Source organism: Octopus sinensis, linkage group LG1 (genome assembly GCF_006345805.1).
Source record: "Octopus sinensis linkage group LG1, ASM634580v1, whole genome shotgun sequence".
In the NCBI taxonomy this organism is placed as follows: domain Eukaryota; kingdom Metazoa; phylum Mollusca; class Cephalopoda; order Octopoda; family Octopodidae; genus Octopus; species Octopus sinensis.
The window spans coordinates 182854451-182869558 of NC_042997.1; the positions used below are offsets into that span (position 1 = coordinate 182854451).

Below are 15108 nucleotides of genomic sequence, written 5' to 3' on the forward strand. Positions count from 1 at the left end.
CCATTCACTGTTTAATCTTCTGGACAATGTCTTCTGATGTTTCTTTACAGCAGCTAATCATATATCATATCAATTATCATAATGATCACAACACTTAGCTAAGAACAATAAGATACCTAGATTTCTATTGCTAATTGAGTCTTTAGACAGCAATGTTGATTCTTAGTTCTGAACAACATTCTGTGAGCAAGAAACAAAACTGATGAGTAGAAGGTATCAATTTTGCAGGACAACAGCTAAAAGTGTACAAATATATTCATGGATTATATAATGTGTTCAGAAGTTCTTCATCATTATGATGCTAGACTAGTTTTCTAGTTTCAAATTCTAGACCACTAAAACAAACTCTAAAGAGTTTAAAGATATCAATACAGAAACTGATGACCAAAATAATATGATTTTAGTTGTGGTAATGCATTATCACCATAACTTTATCCTGATGATGAAACTGTGAAGGTCCTGATATGCTAATGGATGAATAGTGATGGTGGTGATGTAGATATTTAAATTAATGCTATCATTTTTTTTTTTTTTTTTTTGATATTTAAAATGCTATACAATTTTTAATTTGCTGATTCTGTTTTTCAGGAATTTTTTGAATTTTGTCACTGAAGAGCTTGACGACCCATACAAGTAATATTTTCCTTTCTAAAAAATTAAAAAAAAAAAGAAAATAATTTTGTTTCATTTAGCTTTTAGTTGTTAACTTGATATTCTTTTATTCTTTTATTTGTTTCAGTCATATGACTGTGGCCATGCTGGAGCACAGCCTTAAGATATATCTAGTTAATTTTCTGACTCTTCCACATGCATGCATTATCTGTATGCAACAGAATACAAACTCTGCTACAGTAAACAACAACCTTGCAAACATTGATCAGCTGACTGTGGCACCTTTCCCTTACAAACTTGTGGCTTGTGCATATGTGAGAAATCATTACCCTGTGTAACACAATTTTTGTCCTTGAATAGCAACTGTTGTTTTCTGTTTACTGACCCCTAAAAAGTATGAAAAAGGGCTAATATTTCCTTCAAACTATTCTTTTGTTATGATATTTATTCGAACTTCTCAACACATGACTATGATGCTCTCCCACACCCTGCTCATTATCAGAGATGCACATACTGTCAGCCACTTAGGAACATGTTCAAGTGGTTAAGGTCAAGCAATTGACAAGCAAGTCTGTGGTATTGAGCAGAACATTTGCTATAACAATATTTCGGCTTCAGCAACTCAGCACTGAAAATAGGTCAGTTTCAAAACATTGATGTGCAGGTCGAGAACAAGAAAGCAATTGCCCAAGAACAGGTACTCAAATGTCTTAGGTCAGTCCAAGTATGTGTTAGAAAACACTTTCCCAAAGCTCCAGATAATGGAATCAAACTCAGAAACACATGATTGCAAAGCAAACTTCTTAACCACATAGCCTTGACAGCACACATTGTATAAAACCAAAATAAATAGGAGATCTTAAAGAAGTAATTAAGAGAAAACATTGTCTAATTTATTGTTAATTCTTAAAATTTACTTGAATCAGTTTTATTGCAATGAAGAAGAGAAAACTGTTCACTTTATCATTAGGATTTATTGAAGTCAAAACATGGAATGAACTTACTTTTGAAATATCTAAATGATAATTATTTCTCATTTAAGGAATTTACCCCGAGCTATCTACATCTCACTTCCATTGGTAACTGGTCTCTTTGTGTTGGTTAATATAGCTTACTTCACTGTTGTCTCTCCTTTTGAAATGCTTCATTCAAATGCTGTTGGTGTGGTAAGTAATTCCTAATTGATTTCTATAATAAAGTGTGTGTGTGTGTGTGTGTGTAAAGACCCTTTCCAGTCATGAATGATCATGGGATTGCACCTAGAAAGTTCCCCTCTGAGGCACAAGTCTAGGTAAGGTTGTTTATGGATGACCAGCAGTCGCCCATGCATACCTGTCTCCCCTCTCCACGCTAGCAATGTTGGAAAAGTAAAGGCCAATACAGCTTGCCACCAGTTTGTGTATGTGCACATATGTTCCTTAAGCATTCAAAAACTTAGTTGTCGATTTTGATGTATGGGTTATCAAAAGATTCAGTAATCTTTCAGCTATCAAATGAATTTTATTTTCATTTACATATTTGCATTACAAAAATTTAACATTATAATCTTTCTATAAGTCAACTATCGTAAACAGCATTTTATACCACAACAACAATGACAAGGTCACATCTATATCTATATATTAGCAGATGTCTGTGTATCTGAATGTCTGTGCATAATGTCAATGAGGGAGTGGGATGAGAGATAAAGAAACAGAGAAGCAAAGTGAGGCAGTGACTCTTTACTTCTCCTGCTCCATTACCTCATTTGTCACAACGTTTTTTGATAGAGGGAGAAATGTAAATAATGTGTGTGAGTGAGTTAGAAAGAGAGAGAGAGAGAGAGAGAGAGAGAGAGAGAGAAAGAAACAAACGTAGACTAAAAGAGAGGAACCATTACAGAGGATGAGAGAATATGTGTGAGCAAGATAAACACAGAATGAGAAAAACACAGAGATAAGGAAACAGAAAGAGAAAGCAAGATTCTATAGGAGAAGTTGAAAGAGAGAGGGATAGTGGAGAGGAGAGAGAGAGATGCTGATGTTTGATACTGTATGTATGTTCTATAAGTGAAGGTGAAAGAAAGCCAGTGCAAAGAGAGGGGGAAAGCAGGAGAGAAAGAGATGCTGTTTGATACAGCATGTATAAGTTTTAATTTTCAAAAATTTTAATTTACAAAAAGTTTCCGAAAAAAATGTTCTGACTCTCTACAAGAGGAGACAGGGTAGATGTAGATGATCAGTATTCTACAGTGAAGCAAAGACAAGTACAGGTAGCCACAGTAAGGTCACTAGAGACCCCTGCACAATGACAGCAAAGATATGAGAATGACCGAAGGAGAGCTGTGGCATGCAGGGCCAATGAGTCACAAGAGGCAAAGGAAAAACAGTTAGAACAATTACGTCAACAAAATGCAATCTGCAGGAGCTAAAAGTCAAAAAGGAAAGAAGAAAATGTTTAAAGGATGCAAGACAAAGACAAGCTGCCAGAGTTGTCAACGAAACAATAGGTCAGTGATAGATGAGACAATAAAAAAAAAACAGCAGCAAACAGTTGCTGCAAGAATTTGTCAGTCCTCAGAGGAAAGACGTAAGTGTCTTCATCAAAATAGGCTGAATATGTTTGACAAAAGAGTTGCACTTTTTAAGGCGACTTAGAAATGATCAGCTTTCAACTATGATCCAAAACATGATTATTCTACAGAAATTGATTGATAATGGAATAATGTCAAAAGAGTGCAGCTTTTGTAAAGGAAAGAAATGGGAAAGAGATGTGTTGTGGTAGAAGAATGGTTATTTTACTGACGTTTGGTACACCCTCAGATACTTTGAAGGGATTGCTTTTGGGAAACACACGAAGGAATGTGCACTTTTTGAAAAACATTAGGAACTATTATTCTGCCTTTCAAATGAGCTCCTTTGATAGCAATATTATAGGAGAAGGGAACATGAAGCCAACTTTTAAAGTTCAAGGTCAAGTATACCATTGTATTTGATCTTTGTTGCCAACTGAAGGCAAATTCCTCAGTTTTTTACAGCTGTGTTTTGTAGCAAATTACAAGGAGCAGGTTTTGCAATGGTCATTTAACATTCCAAATATGAAAGAAAAGTTTATCTTTGATCTGTTGCATGCAAACAATAACTGCATCAGAAGCTTCAAGTATGCACTGGAGTTTGCACCACCCACTATAAGGTAGTTATTGATGCAGGCAAAAAGCCTATTGCTGAGCACAGAGGCTGCTACAATGCCCCTGCTGCAAATGAAGTAGCAGCAATTATTACAGGCAACGAGTATGGGAAGAGAGATATTATTATTCAAGGAATAGGAAATAAGATTCAGCAGAAAAATGCAAACCATCGATCATATGATGCACTCCAGTATCCATTAATCTGTGTATTTGGCCAAGATAGATATCACTTTGATATAAAAAAAAAACAGATACGTAGGCTTGGAGGCAAAGTTCTTACCACACCCCCACACCTGCACCATACTTATAAAATAAAAGTGTCGTTGTATTTATCTTATAAATAATTTCAGTTAAATTTCCTGTTACACATTTGTTTCTATTTCATTTAATTTCCAGATATTTGGAAACAAACTCTTTGGTGTAATGTCTTGGATTGTTCCAATATTTGTGGCTTTGTCAACATTTGGAGGAGTGAATGGAATGCTCTTTACTTCTGGCAGGTAAAACACAAGTACATACATATGCGAGCATGCACGCATACACAAATAGATACACATGTACATAGTCAACAGACAAATATTAAAAGTAACACAAATTTCATTTTGGTATCATTAAAACTTTTGCATATATACTCTTATATACACACATGCAAACTGACACTCAGGTACACATTCTCTATCTCATACGCACTCTTTTTCTTATACACACACACACATGATCTCTCTTTCTCTCTTTCTCTCTCTTTCTTTCCCTCTCTCTTTCTCTCTCTCTCTTTCTTTCCCTCTCTCTTTCTCTCTCTCTCTCTCTCTCTCTCTCTTTCTCTGGCATTCACACTTTGTCCCTCCCATGCGCTCTGTCTCATACACACACAGACACACATACTCACCCATCAAATTATTCACACACACACACACTGACACACACTCTCACACACACACACACACACACACACACACACACACATACAGAAGCACAAGCACTCTGACATACTTTCACTCACAAATCCTAAAGTAATGCATGTCTCCCCCAGCCACTGCTAATTAAGACTTTTTTTATTTCCCTGTGTAGTTAAAGCATGAATTTCTTTTAGTTATAATATATTCCACTACATATATTTAATTATTGCTTGAGAATCTTGACACCTGTCACTCACAATATCTTCATTATTTTCTTGCAGACAATCTGCTTCCCCTCCTCCCCTTTTTATCAACCATGAACTCAACCTATATTGAGGAAGGGCTTGGATAGTAATTAACAAACAGGATCTATTTTCCAGAAAAATGGTTCAATCTAAAATCTTTTGTGATGTAACAACACTAAAAATATAATTTACCAGTTACAAAAGCAATTTAATTTCACTGATTTCACCAAGAAGAGAACAATGACCCACCAAAGGAGCACTGATAAAGTCTAAATTTCTATCAACTAGTTCTGAATTCCCTGCTAAAATTCCTACATATTCTTTTGTTGATAAAATTAGTATTGTTAAAATTAGATTCAGTTACTGTGGAATGTGGTCACAAATTAGATGATTTATAGTGTATAGAAGTTTACTGCATGAAATGAATACTTGTTTCTCTTGGATTTTATATATCCTCTGTCATTGATATTTAGCCCAAGGAGGGCAGTGTGCTGGCAGAATCGTCAGCATGGTAGGCAAAATGCTTAGCAGCATTTTGTTTGTCTTTACATTCTGAATTCAAATGCTGCCTAGGTTGACTCTGCCTTTCATCCTTTTGAGGTTGATAGAATAAGTACCAGTTGATCACTGGAGTTAATGTAATCAGCTTACCCCCCCCCCAATCCTGAAATTACTGGCTTTGTGCCAAAATTTAAAACCAATATGTGGTGTTATGGGCTGTGATGAGCTATGTGGTGTTGGTGGAGAGGATTGCAGATGAGGTAGACGGAAGTGAAGACTGCAGGGGCCGGAAGAACAGCCATGGGGCATGTGTGGGCAGGAAGCACGTGCAGCAGTTCGAGGAGAATTGATTCTTGTTTCTAGCTTATTGAACGACCACATGAAGTCTGCCCTGGCTGTTGTCTAGTTGAAAAAAATCCGCATACACGCATGTGCAAGTGAACAACAAGTTTGGAGTCTGTTGATCACTGTCAAGAAATAAACATGTCCTTGCACGCTGCCATCTCTCCTCAAACTGCCGCATGTGCTTCTTGCCCACGCATGCCCCGTGGCTGTTGTGCCAGCCCCTGCTGTCTTCACTTCCGTCTACCTCATCTACAATCCTCTCCACCAACACCATATAGCTCATCACAGCCCATAACAACACAAACACCACACAATATTTAACCCCAGGCTAACTCTGGACAAGATCTACAATGAAAATTTTATACTGTAGGTACATATTTCTATTTCTATGCCATACATATTCTTTTTTCTTTGTTGCCCACAAGGGGCTAAACATAGATGGGACAAACAAGGACAGACAAAGGGATCAAGTCAATTACATCGACTCCAGTGCATAACTGGTACTTAATTTATCGACCCTGAAAGGATGAAAGGCAAAGTTGACCTCGGCAGAATTTGAACTCAGAATGTAACGGCAGACAAAATACTGCTAAGCATTTCGCCTGGCATGCTAACGTTTCTGCCAGCTCGCCACCTTTCTATGCCATACATATTCTACCATTGCTGACTTTGTTATTTCATGATTTTAAATTATTCAATGCTCTGTGATTCTAATATTTAATGTTTATAAAGTGGCAAGCTGGTAGAATCATTAGCATGCCAAGAAAAATGCTTAGTGACATTTTATCTGTCTCTACGGCCTGAGTTCAAATTCCACCAGGGTTGACTCTGCCTGTCATCCTTTCAGAGTCAATAAAATAAATACCAGTTGAATATTGGGTCGATGTAATCTACAAACCCCCTCTCTCGAAATTGGTGTCCTCGTGCCAAAATGTAAAACCAATATTTAGAGTTATCCTATTTCATTTTTTTAAGCCCTACTCAATGTACACAGGATATAATTTTCTTGTCACTCATCTCTTGAATAAATATAATTCTGGGAAAAAAATTCAGAATTTAGTGTTTGTCCTGGACAATATTCTGAGGATAAATGACTGTTAAATACATGTCTCCTTTAGATATATCCTTACAACAAGGCTGCATCAATGTGGATTTTAGTTCTTACCTCCACCAATTATTGTTATTATTATTGTTATTATTTTTTGTATAAAAATATTGAAGGGTTAAAATATGAGTCTAAGAGTCCAACAGGCATTTCGTTTTCATATCAGTAAGATGTCTATAAGCTTAAATTCACTTACTGGTAGGAAATGTGTACCATATCTTCTGGAAACATTCTTCAGCTTCATAATTACTTGGTAAATGCAATAATAAACCATTAAAGAATATACTTGTCTAGAAAACAAAAATACTGCAGATGGTCTATCTGTCTAAAGGAGTACAAGGAGTCTTCTTTAATCCAAATGCACATGTATGTATCCAATTTCTTTATTGCCCACTAGGGACTAAACATAGAGGGGACAAACAAGGACAGACAAAAGGATTAAGTCAATGACATCGACCCCAGTGCGAAACTGGTATTTAATTTATCGACCCCAAAAGGATTAAAGGTAAAGTCAACCTCGGCGGAATTTGAACTCAGAACATAACGGCAGACGAAATACCGCTAAGCATTTTGCCCACAATGCTAACGTTTCTGCCAGCTCGCCGCCTTTATGTATGTATGTATGTATGTTTATATGCAAGTATGTATGTATGCATGCATACAAGCATATACTTCACATTACTCTTGTTATTAAAAGAATTATTTCCAGTTCAACCTGAAAAATTATCCCTATTATGCAAATATTTCTGTTTCTTCTTTTCAGATTATTTTTTGTTGGAGCCCGGGAAGGCCATCTTCCAGAATTATTAGCCATGATACACCTTGAAAATCTCACACCACTTCCAGCCATTTTATTTACAGTAGGTCATTTAGTTTATCTGGCTAACAAATTTCCTCGTTAATCATTTAGAAATAGTTAAGAAAAAATTATTATTAAGATTCTGGAAAAAGACTGAAATATTCTTAGATATCCAAACAGGTATAAAATTATATATTCTTACAAATCATTATCCAGCTGGCAATTTATCCAGACCAACAAGTAAATAACTTTGGTCTTTCAATAATTATGTGTCACAACTTTACACACCATGACTACAGGTAATAACAGTAGTTTAGTAACTGAGCTTGATCCTGGCTGTTGATAGTTTGTTGTCTGTTCATCCACTCAGCATCTAGTGATATTTATCATTGACTCAATAAGTTCATCTGCCAAAATAGTTCACATTCACCATGCTGCTTCCCATGGTTTTGTAGGAAGTGAGGTTGGCACTGGATGGGTACCTCACAATTCCTTTCATAGTCGTGGAAAGGAAAATAGCGGGAACAAGAATCTCCAAACAAATAACAATAATAATTCATTTCGCCTGAATAAGCATTTCATCCCTAGACATCGGTAGCCTGGACACCTTGGTGTGCGCAAAGCAGCAGGGCTGGTAGTTAGACACAAAAATACGAAGGCATTTTCACAGACTCTCACCGTTACTCGCAGTCAGAATTCCAGCTTCACGGAGCTGGTCTAAGTTGCGTCCTGTCTGGTCAGAAGCTGGGGCCGAAGAGAGAGAGGGTGGCGGTCAAGCCTAGCTGCTGCTGATGTCTGTGCATGCACATAAGGGGCTTCCAGCAGGCCTTCCGGAAGGCCCTAATCCCTTCGCATGCATGGATGAAAATTCCAAAATGGCGTCTGGAACCAGGTGTCCCTACAATTTCAACATAGTACTACTCAAGTGGTTACCAAGTACTTGGCCTCCAAGGGGCCACTTGTGATTTAGTCTGGGGTTGTTTATTCTCATATTTAGAACTGACTTCTATTTACAGGCTAATTAACCCATAACTGGGATCCTGACAAATGCTACTACTCTGGGTCACAGAACCTAGGAACAATAATGGCTAAGAGATGGTTCCATACTCCTCAAAACCTTGGAACTCCTGGACCAGAGCCCCATTACTGGATGCAGTTTAAAGTCATTTCCAGGACATTCTTACCATTATTATATGTTGACTCAGTTTCTTTACAATCCAATGGAAAACCCTTTTATTTTCTGTGCTTTTAAAGGAAAACTGTGAATTAGCTGAAACATTGGAGCCGTGAACAAAATACCTAGCAGCATTTGTTCTGATTCTTTACTGTCTGACCTCAAATTCCATCATCTCTACCTTTCAGCCTTCCAGGGTTGATAAATTACTGTCAGAATTGCTAGAGTATTGTCAAAATGCTTTGCACTATTTGTTGTAGCTCTTTACATTCTGAGTATCCTGGCAGATGTGACTAACTCAGGATGGTGCCTTGTAAAAATACCATAACAAAAGAGTATTTTTACAGAGTATTTTTACAAGCCAACAGGATGGTGTCTTGTAAAAATACCCTAACAAAGTAATAAGAAACCATCGTTATATTTTCCAAGGAAAATTCCAAGACAAGCATATAGCACTTATCAGTAAAGGTATTTAGAGTCATTCATTAACCTGGTGGCACAGGAAGAAATGAATAAAGGATATCTTAAAGGAATTAAAAAACATATCTGCTAGAGATCTACTACCAGTAAATTCAAAAGCATAACCCAGTACAATGAACAGTGCTAATAATAAGTGCTACTGCTATTATAGTGAGGGTACTTAGCCTTGAGGTTTGGGTGTTGAACCCATGATTGTTAGATCATGGATTTTATTTTTGGACTGGAACAAGGTACATCTTATGTTGTCCCAATCCACTCGATTGCAAACAAATACCATCAGCAGTAGCTGGTGTCTAATTCAGTGATGGATCTCCCATTCAAAAAGACATCCTGTGCTCTCAGTTATTTAAATGCTGTAGACGCTAATAGGCCAGAGTTTATCCTATTTCCATGTCATTTAAGTGGCTCAGAGTACAAAACTTCTGCCTTAATGGGATGACAGTCCATCACAGGGTCACGCCCTCCACCCCACCAGCTATTGTTTGTACACATTTGCTTGTAGACCTCAAAGCAGATATAACTGTTATAATTGCATGCCATTTGCATGCCATTTAAAATTCTTCAAACTACATCGAGAATATATCGCAGTATAATTCTTCAACCACTTATCCTTGCTAACAGAACAATTAAAAGATGAAACCTAATTACGGCAGATATTTAATTTCTTCCATTATTAATACATGTTTAATTACATTTCATAATATTGCCGTTATTTAAAATAAACTCATTAAATATCCAGGCTACCGCTGTACACTTTCATCATGTGCTTCGTTGAATCTATCCTTCTCACCAAATTAATGACAGCAGCTGTTAGTGTCAAAGATTTTAGAGCAGAAACAGGAGATTGTTATGTTCATGACACTGCCAACAGCATTAACCCTTTCGTTACCAACCCGGCTGAAACCAGCTCTGGCTCTGTAGTATAAATGTCTTGTTTTCATAAATTTTGAATTAAAATCTTCCACCAAACTTTAGTCGAAATTTATGTTCCTAACACTAGCTGAATGTTAGCTAAGTTATTTTGCTAAATTCTTTGTTATATTTAAAGTAATTGAAAGAAACACTGAGCATCTCAAAATAAATACAGTAATGAAAGGGTTAAATATGTGATTGAAATGAAAAAGTTCCAACCAGAATCCCTATAATTGGCTTACAACAAAATTGAAGTCCAACCTAAGGCACACTTCATGTATTTGAACACATTATTGTAGTAAATATTTTCAACACTTGAATCATTATAAAAATTTATCTAACGTATTTTTCAAATTTGATATGGAGAAAATCATGAACATTCAAAGCTATGAGCTAATTCTTATATAAATATAATTCTCTTTATCAGAATTTATTCATATCTTCTGTACTTAATCAATAATTTCTTTCTCAAATTTTCTATTGTTTAGGGAACCCTGTCGTTGTGCATGCTAGTCTCTGATGATGTACTGGCATTGATTAACTATGTCAGTTTTGTCCAATGGCTCTCAGTGGGGCTCTCCATTTTTGCCCTCGTTTATTTGCGATACACAAAGCCTAATCTACCAAGACCTTTAAAGGTAAGTTTCAGTCATGAACCTTTCTGTAGTTAATATGGAGTGTTGTTTTCTATTATATAAAGCACCCATGCATTTAAATGACATTTGAAACTTTGAAATTTAATATCTAGTGTAATATACTCTTACTCTCTCTTTTACTCTTTTACTTGTTGCAGTCATTTGACTGCGGCCATGCTGGAGCACCGCCTTTAGTCGAGCAAATCGACCCCGGGACTTATTCTTTGTAAGCCCAGTACTTATTCTATCGGTCTCTTTTGCCGAACCGCTAAGTGACGGGGACCTAAACACACCAGCATCGGTTGTCAAGCAATGCTAGGGGGACAAACACACACACACATACATATATATATATATATACACATATACGACAGGCTTCTTTCAGTTTCCGTCTACCAAATCCACTCACAAGGCATTGGTCGGCCCGGGGCTATAGCAGAAGACACTTGCCTAAGATTCCACGCAGTGGGACTGAACCCGGAACCATGTGGTTGGTTAGCAAGCTACTTACCACACAGCCACTCCTGTGCCTATGGTCATAATATATGGTCATAAATTGTCTTTCATGTTCTATGCCAGTTCTATGCTAGTTCTAAAATCTCTAAATGTTACCATCTATAACAATTATTGAAGTTAAAAATTTCTTTCTCTATAGTGATGAATAAACTGGAATTGAACAATAAATATGTCAATTGTCTTTCATTATGTTCTATGCCAGTTTAGTTTCTCAAATTCCTTCAGTTCGTCATTTTGTTATAATTCTATTCACTTTTAGGATGCATTATAAGAATATAAATCAGCTACTGTACTTTTTCTTTTACATACTGACTCTGGAAGGAGGGACAGGGCCCATAATCTTTATAGGCCTTGAGTGACCAATGAATCTGACACTGTTAATATTCCATTTAAATTGTTGCCAGCCAAAACCTGCAGGAAAGACATGAGCAGGGAGAAGATTCCATAAGGTTGATATTCTGGGAAGGACAGTGCTTAGTGGTTAGTGTAGGAGTTGGTGGTTGGGGAGTAAACTGAATGTAACAGGGGTGATGAGAAGTGACGAGATGAGTGGTTTGGGGTGCCTAACTGTGGGAGGTATAAGGCGGCGAGCTGGCAGAATCATTAGCACGTCGGGCGAAATGCTTAGCAGTATTTCAGCTGCCGTTACGTTGTGAGTTCAAATTCCGCCGAGGTCGACTTTGCCTTTCATCCTTTCGGGGTCGATAAATTAAGTACCAGTTAAGCACTGAGGTCGATATAATCGACTTAATACCTATGTCTGTCCATGTTTGTCCCCTCTATGTTTAGCCCCTTGTGAGTAATAAAGAAATAGGCCAGCCAACTCCAAGGAACAGAGGCTATTATAATAGTAATAGAAAAGACAAAAAAAGAGACGGCACACCTGTGGGCTAGAGATTGGAGCATGTTTGTTAGTGCACTCAATATGATAAATCTCTGCATGTAAAACCATACTACCATCAATCTATTTCTGTATATGCAGCTCATTATGTTTGTCTGGAGTGAATAGGTGAGATAATATTTTTAGGATGTTGTTATAATGCACTCTGAGGTGTTATATACATGTCTTTATGTTTTGAAGTAGAATTTTTTCATGTTGTGACAAAGGTCGCCAACTGTCAGGGCTAGAGTTTGCTGCAACAAGCTCTGTTCCAGATGGGCTTTCATTTTCAGTATTTATATTTGTTGTGTATATATTTGGTCTCTGAATGTGATCTGCAGACAACTTGTGATGATACATTGTTTACTGCTCTGAGTAAATTGTGGGGTATTTGGGGGTGGGGTTGCAGAAAGTTTGGGGCTTCAGGCAAGACTAGCATAATCATTGATAGATTTAATGTATTACTGTTGGTTGTTTGTCACTAAGAATGAAGATAATGGATTTGGTAGATACAACTTTGTCAAGCCTTGGCATGATTTTTGTGGTTAAAATGTTCATTTTGCAAACATGTTATTACAGATTCAATTCCAGCATCTTGAGCAAGTGTCTTCCTAACATAGCCATGAGTTGTCTAAGACCTTGTGAATAAAATTTTGCTGATAGAAACTGCGTAAAAGTCCATCAAACACACATGCTTATGTATGTGTGATGTGTGTGTGTGTGAGTGTGTGTTTGTGTGTGTGTGTGTGCGTGTGTGTGTGTGTGTGTGTGTGTGTGTTGTGTGTGTGTGTGTGTCTGTGTGTGTGTGTGTGTGTATGTGTGCGCATGCCCATACATGCATGCATGTATGTATATATCTTTTGCCAATGTATAACAACAGAACTAGTGTCTGACCTCTTAGAAATTTGTAGCCAATGATGTTGTTGTTCCCAAAATCTCTATATATATAAACCTGAAGTTGTCTGTGTATGCCAGGTTTGGTAGCCTTCAACTAACACTATTTCCTCCGAGACCCTGCGGTGCAAGTTGACCAAAATTGAGAGTATGATAGAAGAAGGCTTGCTCTTCCGTAGAATAAAAAATTTTAATCTGACCATGTTAACACCAAAAATTATTTACATCAAAAAGGTGCTTTTTTTCTATGAAGATCCCATTTTTTAAACTATTTTTTGACTGCTGTGTCGCCATCTTTTGGTGTATTTCAACCAGAAAAATGTTCACTTAAAGAGAATAACAAGCTACATAATGCAAAAGTTTTACTTTTCATAAATTCCAATTCTAAAGGGTCAAAACAAACCCGAGCAACACCGGGCGATACTGCTAGTGTAACATAAAGCAAGAAAAGAATAGACTAAATCTCTTGTTTTGAAGTCAGGTCTCTATGTGTGATAAATTCAGTGTAGGAGTTGTTGTGTGAAAGTATCAGAAGAAATAGTAGCAAGATGCAAGTTTGATATCATCTATGTATAAAACTATGTATATTTTGAAGAGGTATTGGAAGATCATGTAGGTAAAAAGGTTGAAAAGAAAGGGTGAGATAGCAGGTACTTATTATACCCCATTCAGATGATAGCAAGGTGGAATTGCAAGTACTGGAAGTGGAGCTTTTGTGTATAGCACATAGACTTCATGAGCAGACAGCCAACAGCGGCAGCAATGGTGGTGGTGGCAGCATCAATGGTGGTGGTGGTGGTGGTCTCAGTAGTAGGTGGGTTGTTATGTTATAATTGCTGGTTATGAAATAATAATGCTGTAGATTTGGTTGTTGTCATAATGATGATGATGATGATGATAATAATAATAATGATAATGATAACAACAACAACAACAACAACAATAATAATAATAATATAATAATAATAATAATAACATATTAAAGCATGGCAGTAGCCCAACATGTTGTGTATGTCAACAACAAAACGAAACCATTGATCATGTTGTCTCCAAGTACAGTCTTCTTGTGCCTACAGAGTATCTCAACAGGCATGATAGAGCTGCACAATTTATTCACTGGGTAATTTGCAAACGCCTGGACTTGCCCCGTGATAAAAACTGGTGGGAACACAAAACCACCTTCAGTGCTTGAAAATGATCACATCTCATTCCTCTGGAACTTCACCATTCAAACTGACAGAAATATAGATACAAATAGGCCAGACATCATATTGAAAGACTTCAGACAAAGAACATGCCTCCTCATTGATATGACTGTCCCAACCGATATATACATATCTGTCAAGACCTACCAAAAACTGAGCAAATATAAATATCTTGAAATAGAAATCAGCAAAATGTGGAAGCTGAAGACTAAAACAATACCTGTTGTCATAGGTGCCCTGGGAATGATAGCAAAAGGGGTTGATTGCTACCTAGCTCAGATACCAGGAAACCCCCAAATGGCAGAAATTCAAAAGATAGTGCTCATGGGAACTGCCCATATCCTAAGCAAAATACTTTCTATATAATCTCAAATTTTAAAACAAACACTTAATTTTCTTATGGTTTCTTAAGCATTCTCTAGAACAACACTATGTACAAAAACCAAATATATGGCACCCTAGATATAACACCAACATGAACTTCTAACTTATATCTTGAGGTCTCTGGGTGAGACTTGAAGCCAACTTGTACAAATGTAAAGCAAAAGTCAAACAAAGAATAATAATAATAATAATAAAATAATAATAATAATAATAACATATTAAAGCATGGCAGTAGCCCAACATGTTGTGTATGTCAACAACAAAACGAAACCATTGATCATGTTGTCTCCAAGTACAGTCTTCTTGTGCCTACAGAGTATCTCAACAGGCATGATAGAGCTGCACAATTTATTCACTGG

The 15108-nt window shown here is 36.8% G+C and overlaps 1 protein-coding gene across 2 annotated transcripts in view; it reads left to right on the plus strand.

Annotated features, from left to right (window-relative positions):
- The window catches only part of LOC115227414 (large neutral amino acids transporter small subunit 1), a 75392-nt gene that overhangs the window by 48612 nt on the left and 11672 nt on the right, over positions 1-15108 (plus strand). For both annotated transcript variants that reach the window (XM_029798325.2, XM_036507444.1), the window contains exons 6-10: positions 589-633; positions 1655-1778; positions 4175-4278; positions 7634-7730; positions 10724-10873. In XM_029798325.2, the coding sequence (XP_029654185.1) occupies positions 589-633; positions 1655-1778; positions 4175-4278; positions 7634-7730; positions 10724-10873 (520 nt within the window). The remainder of the gene's footprint in view (positions 1-588; positions 634-1654; positions 1779-4174; positions 4279-7633; positions 7731-10723; positions 10874-15108) is intronic.